Source organism: Halictus rubicundus, chromosome 3 (genome assembly GCF_050948215.1).
Source record: "Halictus rubicundus isolate RS-2024b chromosome 3, iyHalRubi1_principal, whole genome shotgun sequence".
NCBI lineage: Eukaryota > Metazoa > Arthropoda > Insecta > Hymenoptera > Halictidae > Halictus > Halictus rubicundus.
This window is the reverse complement of record NC_135151.1, coordinates 19,492,395-19,508,589: the sequence shown is the minus strand read 5'-3', so window position 1 is coordinate 19,508,589 and position 16,195 is coordinate 19,492,395. Positions and strand designations below refer to the sequence as shown.

General features: G+C 47.8%; 1 protein-coding gene across 2 annotated transcripts in view; it reads left to right on the top strand.

The window, feature by feature from the left end:
* LOC143352922 (irregular chiasm C-roughest protein) overlaps positions 1-16,195 on the top strand; it is a 304,492-nt gene that overhangs the window by 219,420 nt on the left and 68,877 nt on the right. For both annotated transcript variants that reach the window (XM_076785958.1, XM_076785957.1), the window contains exon 3: positions 3,588-3,925. In XM_076785958.1, the coding sequence (XP_076642073.1) occupies positions 3,588-3,925 (338 nt within the window). The remainder of the gene's footprint in view (positions 1-3,587; positions 3,926-16,195) is intronic.

Sequence of the window (16,195 nt, the reverse complement as noted above, 5' to 3'; positions counted from 1 at the left end):
CGGGTTAAAAAAGAATTTATACCGTTTCAGAGGGCGTTCGAACACTGTCTTGAGCCTGCGTATGTGGCAAATAATGTGACACTTTCCCATCGAACGTGTTCGATTTGCGAGAAACGTGTTCGAACGGTACAGTGTACCTCTGGGAAAATGGCGGGATTCTTTCCAGTCGAGCCCATCGAGGCCTCGTTCGAGCGCCGACGATTGATCTCCCCCGCGGAATGAAGCGATAAAAGAGCGCGAGGAGACGACGCGGTCCGAGCAGAGACGCCGAGCGGATCGCTTCGAGTAATCGTTGGTCAGACGAATGAAAGTTAATTGAGAGGTCGATGAAACGATTAAGAGAATGGTTCGTTGGCCGACTGTTGTGCTTCCCGGGCTGGCAGGCGCGAGCGCCGTGTCCGTCGCGGCGCGGCCCTCTGGGTCAACAGAGCGAGAAATTGCTACGTAAATTGTAACGCGGCGAGGATACGCGTGCAGCCGCCGCGCCGTTTATCGTGATCGCAGTTTATTCGCGAAGATCCGACGAGCGATCTCGTCGTTCCTCTTGTTTCATCGGGCACCGGGAGAATTGGCAGAACGTGTCCGAGGAACGGGCCGCGGGCGGGCTGCAAGGAATCCGAATTGATCGAGCCTCGCCGTCTCGAGCTGCGAATTCTAATTGTCGTGCAATCATTCGAAGCATTGCATTAGGGGTACCCATAAGTAATCAATTCTGCCTTTAGTCCTGTACCCGTTGAAGAGGAAACACGTATTTGTGGCGACCATGGTGCGTGGGAACGTGGAATTTTCGGACGCGGAAATTCCATCCTTCTCAAGTGCGTACCATGGGAGGTCGGGTTGAGGGCTTGGTCATTTAAGTGACGATTGCCAGAACCTCGGCTCGACCGTTACAGTACCCTTAAGAGTGAAGTCCCCGGATGCAATGTGTGGGGGAGGAAACTTTCTCCATGCCCTTGTGGGGGTGGAGAACCTCTCCCAATTTTAACGGTTTTTCGGGGACATTATTTAACGCGCCTCAGAAACGAGAAGGGCAGAAAGCTTTGGACTCTCGCGGAGAACGATAGCTCCAGAGAGTTTTAGTCTGAGTCACCCGCGACGGTTTTGTTATACGCGACGTAGAGTTTCCGTATATTTTGGTCTTCGCATTTTTCTCATGGACTCAAGTTTTCTCGTTGTGTTTTATAGTCTTTATTATTTGTTAATTGTTAACCAGTTCTCGTGAATAAACTATATTTTTTTGTTACCCGTGAAACCATCGCGTCACATATCATTTCATTTACCCCACGTCACCTAAATATTCTTTTACAGTTTCCGTTTTTACAATCACTGCTGAGTTGTATTGTCAGGAATTACAACGGCTGTATTCAGAACTATTGGAAAAGGGGCCGTCTTTAGTCCACAGAAAAGGTGTAAAACTGCAAATTGACAATGGGAAATTGAATTGCAATGGGAAACTTGACCGCACCCCCGTACTCACCGGATATTGCTCCCTCTAATGTTTTCAGATCTCTGGAGCATTATTGAAGAAATAAAACATTCCGTAGAAGATGTTAGGAGGCGTCTTGAGGAGGCGTCATACTTTGCTTGACGAACCCTGGATTTCTATAAGAGGGGGATGGAAAATTTGCAGGAAAGACGGCAAACTGTCCTTGATAATGATGGACATTGTATAATAAATTAAGAAATAAAATCTTGAATTTACTGCAAAGTTTGTTTTAGATTTCAAAATAATTGATTACTTATGGGTCCCCCTAATATTTCTCGATCGTTTGACGTGCCGCTCGCGCACGCTCCTCCCTGCCGTTCCCGATGACAACTAGATAGCCGTTCTTTTTGTTCCCCGGTAAAGCAGCCCCGCGTAATAATTGCCGGCACAGCCAGCGTATTTTTTCGCTGCAACGACAAAACAGCATTACCCTCGTAAAAAAGGGGGAGGGTGGAGAGAGAGAGAAAAAAGAAGGTCTCCTCCGGCTCTCCTCATAATGGTGGCATCACGTGCACGGTTGGCTGTGCGCTCTACAGCGCAATAATAAATTGCTACCGTCGTGCCGGCTATAGTTTTATCGTCCCATTTACGGCGACGACTTCCCCCGCCTCCTCCCACGCCTCCGTTCTCTTTTTCTCTCTCGCCCGTTTCCGAATCCGGTGGGACCGTAAAGATAAATAAGGACGGCTCGAAAGAGAACCAGGCTAAGGGATGTCGCCGCCGTCTATGAGAACGTAAATCAAGTTTCGAGCGACGCGACGCGCCGCGGCTAGTGGAACAGAAACACAGGGAAACGAAGAAGCGCGTTAAACAACGAACCCTGCACACTTTTAATGACAATTGGCAGGTTACGTCGTGATCGCGAGAATGGCACCGCTGTCGGTGCTACCTTTATTTCACATTTAGATCACTCATTCGCCTCCCCTCCCCTCCCCTTCCCCTTCCCCGCCCTCCCCTCCCCGTTCTCCATTCGATCGGCACACCCCGCCGTGGAGGATTCACGGCAGCGAGTCGCGCTCGCGGCACCGTAAACATCAGGCCGTTACACGGAGATTTGTGCACTTTCAGAATTCATGGTGATCCTTAATTGTGGGCCTATGTTTCAGGGGATAAATCCGTGCCCGGGCCCCCGGCCCCCCGGGCCAGGAAGAATTGTTATGCGGATGTACGATATTTAGCGTTTAGTTTATGCGTCACGGCTAGCTGAAGATAAACAGTCTCTGTAAACACTTTCGCAACTACCCTTTAACCGAATTCGTTCGTGTACCCTTTGCGATCGAACGATTGATCGGCCTCGTTGTTGCACGCCGGCTTTGCCGCACGTAATTTCGCGACACGAAGGTATTTTCGTCCTTCTGCTCGTTCACTGTAACCGGCACCGAAAAGTTCGAAGCGACTACAGTGATTACTCGTCCAACCATTTCGCGTCCCGCAGATCCTGATAATGTTTATTAACTTACAGCTAGCGGCGCGCGGAATTCCCCAAATGTCGGGTCTATTTCGGGCATCGAAAATATCGGAATTCCCGCGAGTTTCGCGAACTCGGAACCCGTTGCCTCGACTAATTTAGAACGTGTGTTATTCGACGGTGTTGCCGGTTTCGACCGTAGCTTTGACTTTTCTCGTAAATCGACTATCCTTTCTCCGATTTATACCTATCACTAATTTGCTGCATTAGTTTCCTTTCGTGACTTTATACCAGGCCTGGGCAACTGGTGGCTCGCGAGCCACGCGCGAGTCCTCTTCCCACTCCTGAGGCCCCACACCATGCTCCTATGGTGTGCGAAAGAAGGGGGCCTTGTGTTGTCTCCAAGAGAGATGGAAGCACGACGGGGTTATATAAATTATCCAGTGGTGGGGGAACCGACGCACTGATACTGGGTTTCGTGAAGCGACGGCGGGGAAGATGTTGCCCAGGCCTGCTTTATACTATTGTGTGGTACATGGGGCAACGAATGCAACAACCGTTTGTTTCTCTGTCTATACGAAAATACGAAAACATGTTCCTTTTGACGAAAAGTTTGTTTACTACATCCTAAATTGTCCGTTTACCTTGGTATTGATCATTCTCGTTAAACATTCTGTTACGCTTCTTTTGCAGGAGAAGAACAAAGGCCGCGGCGCAATCGGCGTCGTCTATAATCTGGCTGCCGTTGCTACTGACACTGGGAACCAGGACAACGTCCGCCACGAACATGACGAACGTGTCACCCTTGGCTTCCACGGCGAGGCCGGCCACGACCACGGAAGTAGTATATCAGCGGTTCGCGATCGAGCCGATGGATCAGACCGCGGTGATCGGCAGTCGCGTGACGCTTCCTTGCCGGGTCCTCGACCAGAAAGGACCGATTCAGTGGACAAAGGACGATTTCGGGCTTGGCGCAGTCAGGAATCTGACCGGATACGAGCGTTACGCCATGATCGGCAGCGACGAAGAGGGTGAGTCAACTAAGATAACATAGAACACCGATCTCCACCAGTGTTTCTCTGTAATTTCTCACCTGAGATTGGTTTCATCTGAAATATCCCCTGTTAACCGTTTGCACACGGTCCCGTTTCAATCCAGAGTTTCGCTCGTTCGGAGCACATTTTCGAGAAATTCACTGGCTGCGTCGTTCGAACGAAAGCAATTGCGTGCCCGGATTTTCAATGTTCAGTCGCGTCTAGATTACGCCGTGTCCTCAAAGAAACGAAACCGGGCAGACCTTGGGAGAATCGTGCTCGAGAAATTGAAGTATCGTTCCATCTTGCTGCTCATCAGATCGCTCGCGATATTACCAGGAACGCGAGCACGTACAGTGATCCTTTGACGAACCTTTTACCGGGTCTTGTCTTTCGATGAAGATTTAACACGGTTAAGACTGCAGCGAATTCTCGATATATGTCATCAACTATGTATCGTCCAGAAGACATACCCGAGCCGTGTTATGCTTGCACTCCTCGGTGCCCGAGGCCTCTCGAGCTTCGCGGCCCCTCATACCTCGCGGTAGTGGGGATAATTCCGCGGCGTTTATCGTCCAGGCCTTGGCGACATATATAGAGAACAATGGCCGTTTCGGTGACAATGAAATTCCATTGCAAAAGTGACAGAGGACAAGAAATCTGGTAAAATATTTTTGTTAATACAGAGCAACTCGGGACGGATGTTTTCTCGATATATGTCCACAACACGGATCCACCCAGCGACATATATCGGCTAGAAGACACTATTTTTTGATACTTTGACACTCCTCGGCGACCGAGGCCCCTCACAGGGTAAACCTAGCGGTGGAGGGGATAGTTATGGGACTTTTATCGGCTAGATATTTGCGACATATATCGAGAAAAGACTGCAACTACTGTAAATACAGTCCGTCCTGTGATACTCTGCATACGAAATTAAAAAGTTTCAAGTTGATGATGGCTGACTACAGGAAATATTAGCTGAACCAGTAACTTAATTCTTTAGCATTAAATTAAATTAAAAATGGTAAACATTAGATTGGCCCTGGCAGTTTTCGCATACCCCAGCTATGCAGGGGTGGTAGCAAGAGGGTTAACCTGAAGTAGATGAATAGTAACTCGTAACTCAGGTTCCGAATATCGGTGCGAATGCGTCAGGTTCTATCTTGGCATAGTCATTTCACGGTGAAGACACAGCAAGCGGGGAAGGGACATCAAAATGGCGTCAATGATCGTTTTAAATGGAAACATTCGGGCCCACAGAAGTATCAAAAAAGGAACTTGCGCGTTCCGTTCCCCATCCATCACATTCCATGTCAGCAGATGTACGCGGCGCACAAAGAATCGCAATACACATCTAGTTTCATTGACGAGGAGGGGGATGGGGATGGGGAGGGGGTGACGGCAGACGTACGAGTGGAATGGATATCCATCGGATGACTGAAAACAGACGTACGGTTGTAAAGGGTTGAACACATTTTCAGCCGGGCTAGAAATCGAATGAATCTCGATGGAGGTGGCCTCGGTCGCGTCCGACCGACAGGCGCTATTTCCTTCGCGCTCGTTTTCCCATTTTTTTTTTCCTTTCTCTCGACGGCCACGCAGCTGCGGTACACGCCGGGCCAGTTCGCGCGGGCCAAATTCAATTTCCTGCGGCGGCCTATTGATTTTTTGTTGGAGCTCGAACCTCCCTCTCCCTCCCCTCTATCATCCGGCCCCCCTGCCCCCTCTCCCCGAAAAGAAGGGGGCAAATAGCGGGAGAAGGGTAAATTGTCGCGGCGCGACAAAATATTTTATGTCCTCACGTGACGCTCGCATGCACGCGCCAGGTCAAACGCGAGGGTCCGCTCGAACGAGACCGATGGTCATGTGATATTCATACGTGTCCGATACCTGTGCTTCGGTGGGCCCTCGTCTCTCTTTCCCTCTCTCTCTCTCTATCTCTCTCTCTCTCCCTTTCACTCCATCTCTCTATTTCTCTCTTTCCCTCTGTTCCAGCGCGGCGGAACTACGATGAAGGTTCGTGTACGCACGACCTTCGTAAAAGTTTCGTTGAAAGCGAGTTATGCGTTCCACCTTTCGAGACCGGCCCAAACGATCGATTCCTTTAGGCTGTCCGACGCCGCTGCGACTTGACACTTAAGGGCTCGGCATAGTTACGTGACTTTTTTTTTTGAAAAGTTGAGGCACGTAATACCAGTTTTCGCCGATTTTTGTCGGTAACCTGGTCACTCTACCTTATCGCCAATCTACGGAGTCTTGGCTCAATTTTTGGACTACTTTTAACGCTTATATTACCAAATATCCGCATAATCTCGTCGGCTCATGAGCCGCGCGCGCTAGATTGAACCTTCCTCTTTGGAATGAGCCCTTTACCAGCGACAAAATGTTCTTATATAAGGACGAAAAGTTGAGGCACATAAAACCATTTTTCGCCGATTTTTGTCGGTAACGTGGTCGGTCTACCTTATCGCGAATCTACAGAATCTGGGCTCAATTTTTGGCCTACTTCTAACGCTTATATTACCAAATATCCGCATAATCACGGCAGCTCTTGACCAGCACGCACTAGATTGATCCTTCCTCTTTCGAACGAGCCCTTCACCAGTGACAAAATATTCTTATATAAGGACGAAAACTTGACGCACGTAAAACCATTTTTTGACGGTAATGTAGTCACTCTACCTTATCGCGAATCTACGAAGACCGGGCCCTTAACGGTTCGGAAGAGTTTCAAGTTGACCTCCCACCAGGTCCAAGCTACTTTTCATACGAAGAAAAACTGAGGACTCAACATTTTTATGTCAAGTATAGAAAGAATAATATTTATATTTTATTTTATTTTTTTTTAGTTTTGCGGCATTGGACCCAGTAAGTAAAAGTGCCATGCCGCTTCTATGGCGGCATTGGTCCGCTGAGGGTTAACCGGTATAGTTTGGAAAGTAATGTGCAAGTATGTGTAACTCGTGTTCGTCTCATGAAAGTAAAACGCACTTGTTTGGCCTAAACGGGGCCGAAAATGCGCGCAAAGTTCGAGGTGTCGATGATTCGGTAATGTCGATCTTCTTTCACTTCTGCGTAACCACCACAATCTCCGCCACGAGTTCCGGAACCTTGAACACCTCGTGGCGGGAGAGGCTAGTATGCAACGGACGAGGATTACGTGCAATCAACGAAATTGCAACTAGCAAGGTTCTACTGTATTAGATTGTGGAGTTTATGTATTTGTGAAATTCTTGACCCGATGAGACTCGGTTCAGCGAAATACTGAACGAGCCTCGGTTAGATCTCTATTTCCTTTGGAATGTAACGAAGCGTCTCTTACGGTGAAGAAATTTTTGGATCCGTTACGCTTGGCACTAAACCCACCAGCCCCGGTCAAAATGACCGGTTCCGGATTTTTTATTTTACAATTATTGAAATTACAAAGATAATTTCGTGGGAAATTATTAAATGAATATACAGGAAATTCTAGATATATGTCAACAACACGGGTATTGCCAGCGTCATGTATCGTGGAGGAGACATATGGTAGTGGCCTTTGTAGATCTGAAATAAATAAAAATCGTACTATTCTGTGTGGAATTTTATATTACAGTATTTTGGAAAATTTCCAGAAGCGATAAATGTATAAAGATCCGCAGTGTATTTGTAATATTCGCGATTTAATATCAAAGGAGTTGTTGAGGTCTCGGAAAATCGGGCACGAAGTTTCGCAATCATCCGATATAAAACATCCAGCAAGTATAATAGCCTATAATTTTTTACACACCTACAACCCAAGAATATGCGGTAGCGCCTAGTTGGACGAAATTCCAATCTCAATTGACGCCGAGTGGGAACGGTGCGGCACGCGAAGCCCGCGAAAAATTCAAATGAACCGTTCGAGCGTTGTTTCGTTTGGCAGTGCATTCGAAATCCAAACGGAGAATGTCGCGATAGGCGACAAGTTAAATTCCCTTTCTAACGAGTTACGAAAAATGGGTGCCGCGGTGGCATAACGTCCGCCCGTCCAATACTACTCAAAATGTAATCAGGGAAGCTTGGAAGTTTCGGCAAAATGGAGCAACTTTCGGAAGCTTGATTCTTCACAAAACTAATTATTCACGTGTGCGTTCCATACGTGTGCTAATTCCATACTTTTAGGCGCTGGCTAGGTATTTAGGCGGACATCTTTATGGATAAGAATACTGTTTTCTTATTACAGTGAATTCTCGATATATGTCAACAACACGGGTCTTTCCAGAGTCATGTATCGTCTAGAAGGCGTACCATACTTGTGTTATGTTTACACTCCTCTCGAGTTTTGTGGCCCTTCACTGTAGTGCTACTCGATGTATGTCCAAAACCCGGGTCTAGCCAGGGACATGTATCAGACAGGAGATTCTTTGATCCACGCCTGACGTAGAAAAGGTCAGCGAAGCTCTAGAGGCCTCAGTTCACGGTGTATACTCCGCGGTAGTGGGGATAACTCCGCGACGTTTATCATGCAGACCTTAGCGACATATACAGAGAAATTACTGTACACCGTCGCTGGATCTGAAAGCATGAAAACGAAGACTGAACGAGGTTCCCTTTTTACTAAATAAAACTACAAAAGCTTCAATACTGTAGATTGCACAAAAACCGTAGAAAACCGTAAAGACGTGCACATGTTTGTTTACTGGCACAGCGTCTAATTAGAAGAGACGGAGTTCTCGGGGCCAAGTAATCCGCGCGGTACGTCAGCGCCGTTGTCAGCCAGTAATCACGTGAAGATCGTCGAGCCAATTGATCGACCGAGAATTAATCTGTAAATCATAACATTATCCTCACTTATTATAGATGTCAGACCAATTGGCCACTCAAGACCACTTTTGCGCGCGCGCGCGCGCGTGTGTGTGTGTGTGTGTGCGATCGTTGTACGCGTCTTCTTTCCTCGAATGAATCGCCGTAGCGTGAAAGAAGCGGCGAGGCGAGGCATCTCCGCGGCGGCATTCACCGAGCAGACACTGTACGAGAAGTTCCTCTCAACGATCTTGAGTGGCCGCTTCATTTCGCGGCGACTTCAGCATGCAAGTGTCCGCTGTACAACCCGGTGACGACGATCCCACGATTTACACGAATTAATCTGCCATTCGCACGGTCGCTAATTCGCGAACTCTCCAAAAGACATTCCACCGCCACGACGACGGCGGCGGCGCGGACGCGAACCATCTTGGTCCGAGACCATGAAAATCCTCGCGCCTCGAGGCAAGCTTTTCCGGATCGTTTCGGCAGAAGCTCGCATCGTTCGGGAAAGATAGATCGACCATTCATTCGATTACCTGCCAATTAACCACTGCGCGCACCGCAAAGAATTCCTTTGGCAACGCGGATCGGCCAATCTAATCGATCCGCGGCCGCAGGCTATTTTGCGTGGCGCGGCCCGTGCCGACGTGGTCGGTAGATTTAGCAATTTCTCCGTGACCGACGTGTGGCCGCGGATGTGTGTCATCGTCTGTTCGTCCTCGCGATACGTAATATCATAATATGTACGGGGGCCGTTGCGGCCGCGAGGTTTAAGGGGGCCGGCAGGGTTTGAAATCCATATACGTATGCATGGGTCAAAACCTTTTCAAACTATCGCTTCAATATTGCAATGAGCAGTTTAGAAGTGGTCAATTGTGTTTCCTAAAAGTCCAATCTATGTCTGTATAGAGCCCAAATTGCGAATTTCTACCTCATCGTGGAGTAATTTGTAATCGGCAGAAAATTCGAATTCTGAAGCAAGTGAGACGTCACAAGATGGCTGCCGCTGAGAGATTCTCTTATTTTCGAGAGATTTAGTGTTCGTATCGAAAAAAAGGCTCTATACAGACGTAGCAAAGACATGTACAAACAATGTGGTATGTATTTTTAATTAATTACTTACTTATTTAAGACGTAACATGTCTAGAAAAAAGTCATAGCGTAATATAGCGTGACAGTCAAGGCCAAATGCCTGCCGGCCCCCTTAACGACCAGCAGCTCGCCAGAATCCCCTCCACCGTGTCTCGTTGCCCATCGAATCGTCGCGGACGATCCGGCTTTTTTCCCCGGTGTCCCGGAGCACCCGTCTCTTCTAACCGTGCAAAAAGCCAACGGGCGCAAAAAGCTACGCGCCGCTCCGGAGTTTATCCGTTGAAAAATTTCCGGGTTCCGCAGCGATAAAACATCGGCGGGTACACGCGTATCGGTCGCCTCTCTGGACCTCTCCCGACGTCTATTTGCAAGGATTAGCCTTACAACCGATTCCCGGCGATACTACCGCCGCGCCGTCTCCGTTCTACATCGATGGCCGTTCTACTCGGTGCAGCAGTTCGGCGCGCGTGCCATGTGTCATGCCATGCGAAGCCAAGCCAAGCCAAGCCATGCCATGCCATGCCATGCCATGCCATGCCGGCTCGCGTACCAAAGCGTCCAAAGCTGCCGTACCCGAGCACGCCATGCGCCGCCCCAGCTTTCGCAACAATCACGCCCGGCTACCAACGATAAGGTTCGGAGCTCCGGCGAGAGGCAATTTAAGCGAACGGCACCCCTTAATATACTGGGTGTACCGGCTGACTCTATTACCGGAACTGTTTCCTTAACTTTCGCCACCCCGCGAAATGAAAGCCGCCGGGAGCTCCGTTGCCTTTCTGACGAGCCGAAATATTTCTCCGGCCACCGATACCGGGCGGCTCAGAATCAGATCGCTTAGTCACTGATGCAAATGCACCCATTCGGTCCTCCCCGGATTCTATTCAAGCTGTTTACTATCTCGAGCTCGTTTATATATATATATACAATGATTTTTTCGCTATATATGTCGCCAAGGCATGGATGATAAACGTCGCGGAGTTATCCCCACGCGGGGTATATGTAGCCCGAGATGGACGATGAACTGAGACCTCTAGAGCTTCGCTGCATTTTTCAATGGATCGCCTGGCTGATACATGTCCCTGGCTAGACCCGTGCTTCGGACATATATCGAGTAAACAATACGGTGATCTCTCTATATACACTACCGGTCAAAAGTATCCGGACACTCTGCGGTGGATACGTCGATGAATCCCGTATTTAATTTTAGTGTAGTATTGGTAAGTTCCGCATACGTAATTTCTAATTTAGAACGTTAGATATTTCATAGGAAGCTAATGAAAATCGATTTTAGTCACTATTTCAGGCACTGAAATTACTTTTGTGCAATGCTAAGACATATTTCGCAAGTGTCCGGATACTTTTGAGCGGTAGCGTATGTTGCCAAGGCCTGGATGACCATTTTTAGTCTATTTTTGCCGGTAACGTGGTTACTCTACCTTATCGCGAATCTACAGAGTCTTGACTCAATATTTGGCCTGCCTCTAACGCTTATATTACCAAATATCTGCATAATTTCTTCGGCTCATGAGCAGCGCGCGCTAGATTGAACCTTCCCCTTTCGAACGAGCCCTTTCCCAGCGAAAAATATTCTCAATTAAGGACCAAAAGTTGATGCACGTAAAACCATATTTCGCCGATTTTTGTCGGTAACCTGGTCACTCTACCTTATCGCCAATCTACGGAATCTAGTCAAAGTACTTTTTGGTGCGAATTTTTAGTGTAAACGAATGCTCTTCGTCAACAAATAGAACGGGAAGAAAATGTGGGGAAACTTCGTCAGGGTATCGCGAAGTACTGCAATTTCTGGGTGAAAAGTGTGCTTATATCTCGGACGACGATGACTGGGTCTATTTTGACCTGGAGCTTCGAAATAGTCAATTATGCGTTCTATTTCCGGCAACCGAACTAAACGAATGGCTGCTGAGTTTTTACTGCGAAATTTTCAACAAGTGTACAACTAACGTAGATTTATAAAACACATATTCTAGATTATCGTGACGGTCTCGAATGAAAAATTTTTGAAAAGTCCCTTCTTTATTTTTTCAATTGCAATTTTAAAAGCCCTTTTCGCACGCCATGCATTAAACCAATGCTTGTAATTGTTAAAAAACAAAAATCAAATCGAGGGACCCAAAAGGGGCGCGAAACCACTGATTTTTGGATCGCTCTTTCATCATTTTCGAGATTGGCGGATACTTGGGAAGCGATATGAATCCGTAAGCTATCGCTACGAGAAAATTGACCTTGACGTAAACTATCATTCGGCAGGAAAATTAGAGCTAAATTGGAGGGGATCGAACAGGGGCGAAAATCCCCTAATTTCTGGATCGCTTTTTCGTCGTTTTCGAGATTGGCGGACAGTTATGAGTTCGCGAGAAAATTGATCTTTTAGCGGAATGACGCTAAACTCTTCGATCCGGACGACCGTGCGCGACGGCACGCTGGATTTCCATAAAATTATTGCTACATCAGCGGGGGCAATATTTCGCGAGACGCGCGCACACGTCGAACGCCAAGCACACAGACAAACGAACCGTCCGTTCCGAAGCGTTTGCGAAACGTGCTTCAATCCGTCGATTCCGGTGGGATTAATTAATTCGGTAACGTTCCGTTGCAACGGAGAAAGAATTATCGGCGCTCGGTAGCAGGCGCACCGTCGGGAGCTGAGCAGACCGTAAATTTTCGAACGCGCCGAACAGTGCGCGTGTTACACGCAAATCTGTTTTCCGGATAATAAGATCGACCGGCGGCGGGGGTGGAGGGGGTTCTGAGCAACCTCTGCAAACAGCGGACAAACACGGTCCGTTTGATCTGCGAAAAACGGAAAGAAAAATGAAACAGTTCCATTTCAAGAAAGTTTGCACCGGCGCAAACTCCGGGGCTTTATGAATCGCGAGCGGAGTGCCGGCGACCAACACCGTTTTGTGTTCACCTGTTCCGCGCAGTGCTCCCGTCAAGTACGAAGTAAACATCCTTCACGGGTCTCGACGCAGCCGCGACTTACTCGCAAGCAAACAAATCCTGCCGCCTGGGAGCACCGGTCGCGAGCCGAAGATTGTCGATACAACCTGTTCGCGTCGCGTCGGGTCGGTATCGGAAAATGGAAGTCGAGGGTGAGATGGTGCGGCGCGGCCTGTTAATCGCGATCGAAGAGACTTAAAGATGCAAACACGGGGCCCGGGACGGGAGCCGCGATAACTGCAGTTCTGTTTCTGTGTCGACTCCCGCCACCTGGCTATCGACGGCGAGCGTTCCTCGCCGGGCGAGTTCGCCGAACAATGGAGCTTGAGCCGACCTTACGCTCGAGTTGCTCTCAATTTGCGCGATGGCTGCAGATTGGTAAACAGCCTGTGCCCGTGCTCGTGCCCGTGCGAGCCGTCCTCCGACGAAGAGCGCCAGGCGGCAGAAACTTGCCCGGAACTCGAACGAGCTGTCGACACGGCCGCCACGGGTATCGATGTATCGCCTGCCCGATCTTCATCCGACCGGGCGCAGCCGGTGTCGCGTACGTGTCTCCGGTTTTAATCGACGGATTCGCACATATCCGTCGGACGACGTATCGCTTCGAAGGCCTTTAAAACGAGACGCGCCGTCCCAGTCAACTTGAAATTAGTTGGGGAACATTTGCCACTTGTCCGTTTCCTCCATACCCGGTCCGGTTACCGGTTAATGTCTCCGGTACCGCTCGATATCTGCTGTCGATCCGTCGGGCCAGCGATCACGCCACGATCCAAAGACGCGTTAATCGACTCGATGCCGCACCGATCCGCAACCGGTTACCCGACCGGATGCTACCCGGCCTGTCTCGAAGCTATGCGAAAACGGAGAGAGGACGTCGATGAAGAGGATTGTTGCGGTGACTACAAATCCTGGGGGAAATTGACATCGCTGCGATTAAACTAACGCGCGAGAAGAATCCATTTTGAACGCTGCACGTTAGTTTGCGTATCCAGATTCCGCGTCGCCTCTACGTCGCGTCGCGTCGCACGGTGTTCCGAGCACGCCTTGGATCATGGATGTGTGTTTGGTGGACAAAATTTCTGAAGAATATATACCTGTAGTCTTTCTGTGTCAATAGACTTTATTTGCATTCAATTTTTGTTTGTTTTGGAACTCGTTTCGTTTAAAAAGAACTTAATAGCCAAGACTCCGTGGATAAGGTAGAGTAACCATGTTACCGACAAAAATCGGCGAAAAATGCTTTCACGTGCCTCAACTTTTCGTCCTTATGTGAGAATATTTTTCGCTGGTAAAGGGCTCGTTCGAAAGGGGAAGGCTCAATCTAGCGCGCGCTGGTCATGAACTGACGAGATTATGCAGATATTTGGAAATATAAGCGTTAGAAGTAGGCCAAAAATTGAGCCAAGACTCTGTAGATTCGCGATAAGGTAGAGTGACCAAGTTACCGACAAAAATAGACGAAAAATGGTTTTACGTGCCTCAACTTTTCGTCCTTATATGAGAATATTTTTCGCTGCTAAAGGGCTCGTTCGAAAGGGGAAGGCTCAATCTAGCGCGCGTTGGTCATGAGCCGAAGAAATTATGCAGATAATTGGTAATATAAGCGTTAGAAGTAGGCCAAAAATCGAGCCAAGATTCTTATTTGAAAAATCCCATTAAGTACTATAACTCAGTTTTCCTTTCGGCCCAATGAATGGAACTTCGTTAAAGGGAGCCGTATCGATTCTTTCGAATTAAATTTGAAATTGAAAAACATGAAAATTCAGTTTTATCCAGATAGATTCTATCTCTCGGAACACTACGTCGCGAGGTCTCGCATTCGTTTTTTGGAATGTCGATGCATATGCGCGAATTTAATTTGAAGCGAGGATAAGACGTAACAATTTGAAGTGAATCATTTCCGTTACTTTTATTTTAGAAATAACGCGAGAGGTTGCCTGCAAGTAATTATTTACTCGATCGAATTATTTGGATATTTTTGTAATGTGATCGTTGTTAAAATTTGCTCCAAGCATTTTCCGAAAACGAATTGTGTAGTTTCCGTTGACGTGTAATAAATAAATGGACGTGGAATAAACGACTGAAAAATCGCTTTTTTAAAATCGCTGAAAAATTTGCTTTTTGCATGTACATGAGTGAAACGTAATTATTTAAAAATAGCATTGAGGAAAATAAAATGATTTTCATCATTGTAATCATTATTATTTAAGTACTCCATTCGCATAATATTCGCGTCGAGTTTCAAGATCATTCGGTTATCACTGATTCGATTTTTTCATACCCAGAACGGGTTCCCATGCGGAAAATTTTGCCGTTAAAACTTTTACCCCTATTAGTTGGTACGCGCCGCGTTTCCTTATATTTTATTTACATGTATTTACATATTCACCGAGGTCTGTATTATCGCTAGATTGCGGACAGCAATTTCACTCATCCGCTGGCCGATCTTCATTGAACCTTTATCCGACTGATCACAAATGGGAATCTTTAATGAATTTTATTCAAATTTCTCGTTCCATTGTATCGTACACGGTTCGGGGACGGTATAAACTCTTCGATTCCATTATCAATTACAAATTCGTTCACGCTCGAGATACAATTTGCGTACGAGCGGGCACGCGCATGCTGTTTTTTATCGTTTCGTTTGATAACGTTATGCTTTCCACTTAACCAGATCTGTCCGCAAGAACCGCGATCGGTAAGCTCGCCTATAATTAACGGAACTTCTTTCGGCCGATTGCTTTTCGGATTTAAATACGCTTGCGCCTGCGATTAAATTAACAACCAGATTACAACCTCTGATTCGCGCGTTAATTATCCGTCAACGTTTCGTACACGCCCTTGCTCCCGCCGCGATCGGTTCGATTCCCTCGATCGTGCGAGTTCATCGGTCCGTTTCGCGTAAAGTGGATCTGCAACGGCCTCGCAACAGGATGCGAAACCTGTACGACCGGATTCGTCGGTTTCCGCGGAGATTGACGAGAAAAATGATCGGCCGTTGCTGCAACGGCCGGAGGAACGCTCTCTCTCTCTCGCAGGTTGAACAAAGATCTCAATGCAGGGCGCATATCCGTCCGTCCCCGGCAATCCAATGCAGTGCGTGGTGCAATTTTCTCCGCACTTAAAGTCGCGTTGCTCGATTTATTAGGTGTACCGCGAGAGGAGCCGGCGATCGGGGCCGGGAGAGGTAGAATAAGAACTTCTTAAACAGTAATTTGCTATAAATAACGCGTATCGCTCGTTAATCCCTTGAAACGGGCTCACCATCCTCCGGCGTTGTTCAGCGTGGCCCGTCTCCGTCGGATCGTTATCGATCGACTCGATAAATACATTTAATTAACACGGGGTCCTCTTTAAGTCTGTCGGTTAACAGTGAAATTTGTGACTGAAACGGATAATCGACATCCGCGGAACGGCGCGCGCGTAAATCCTGATCCCGGCTCG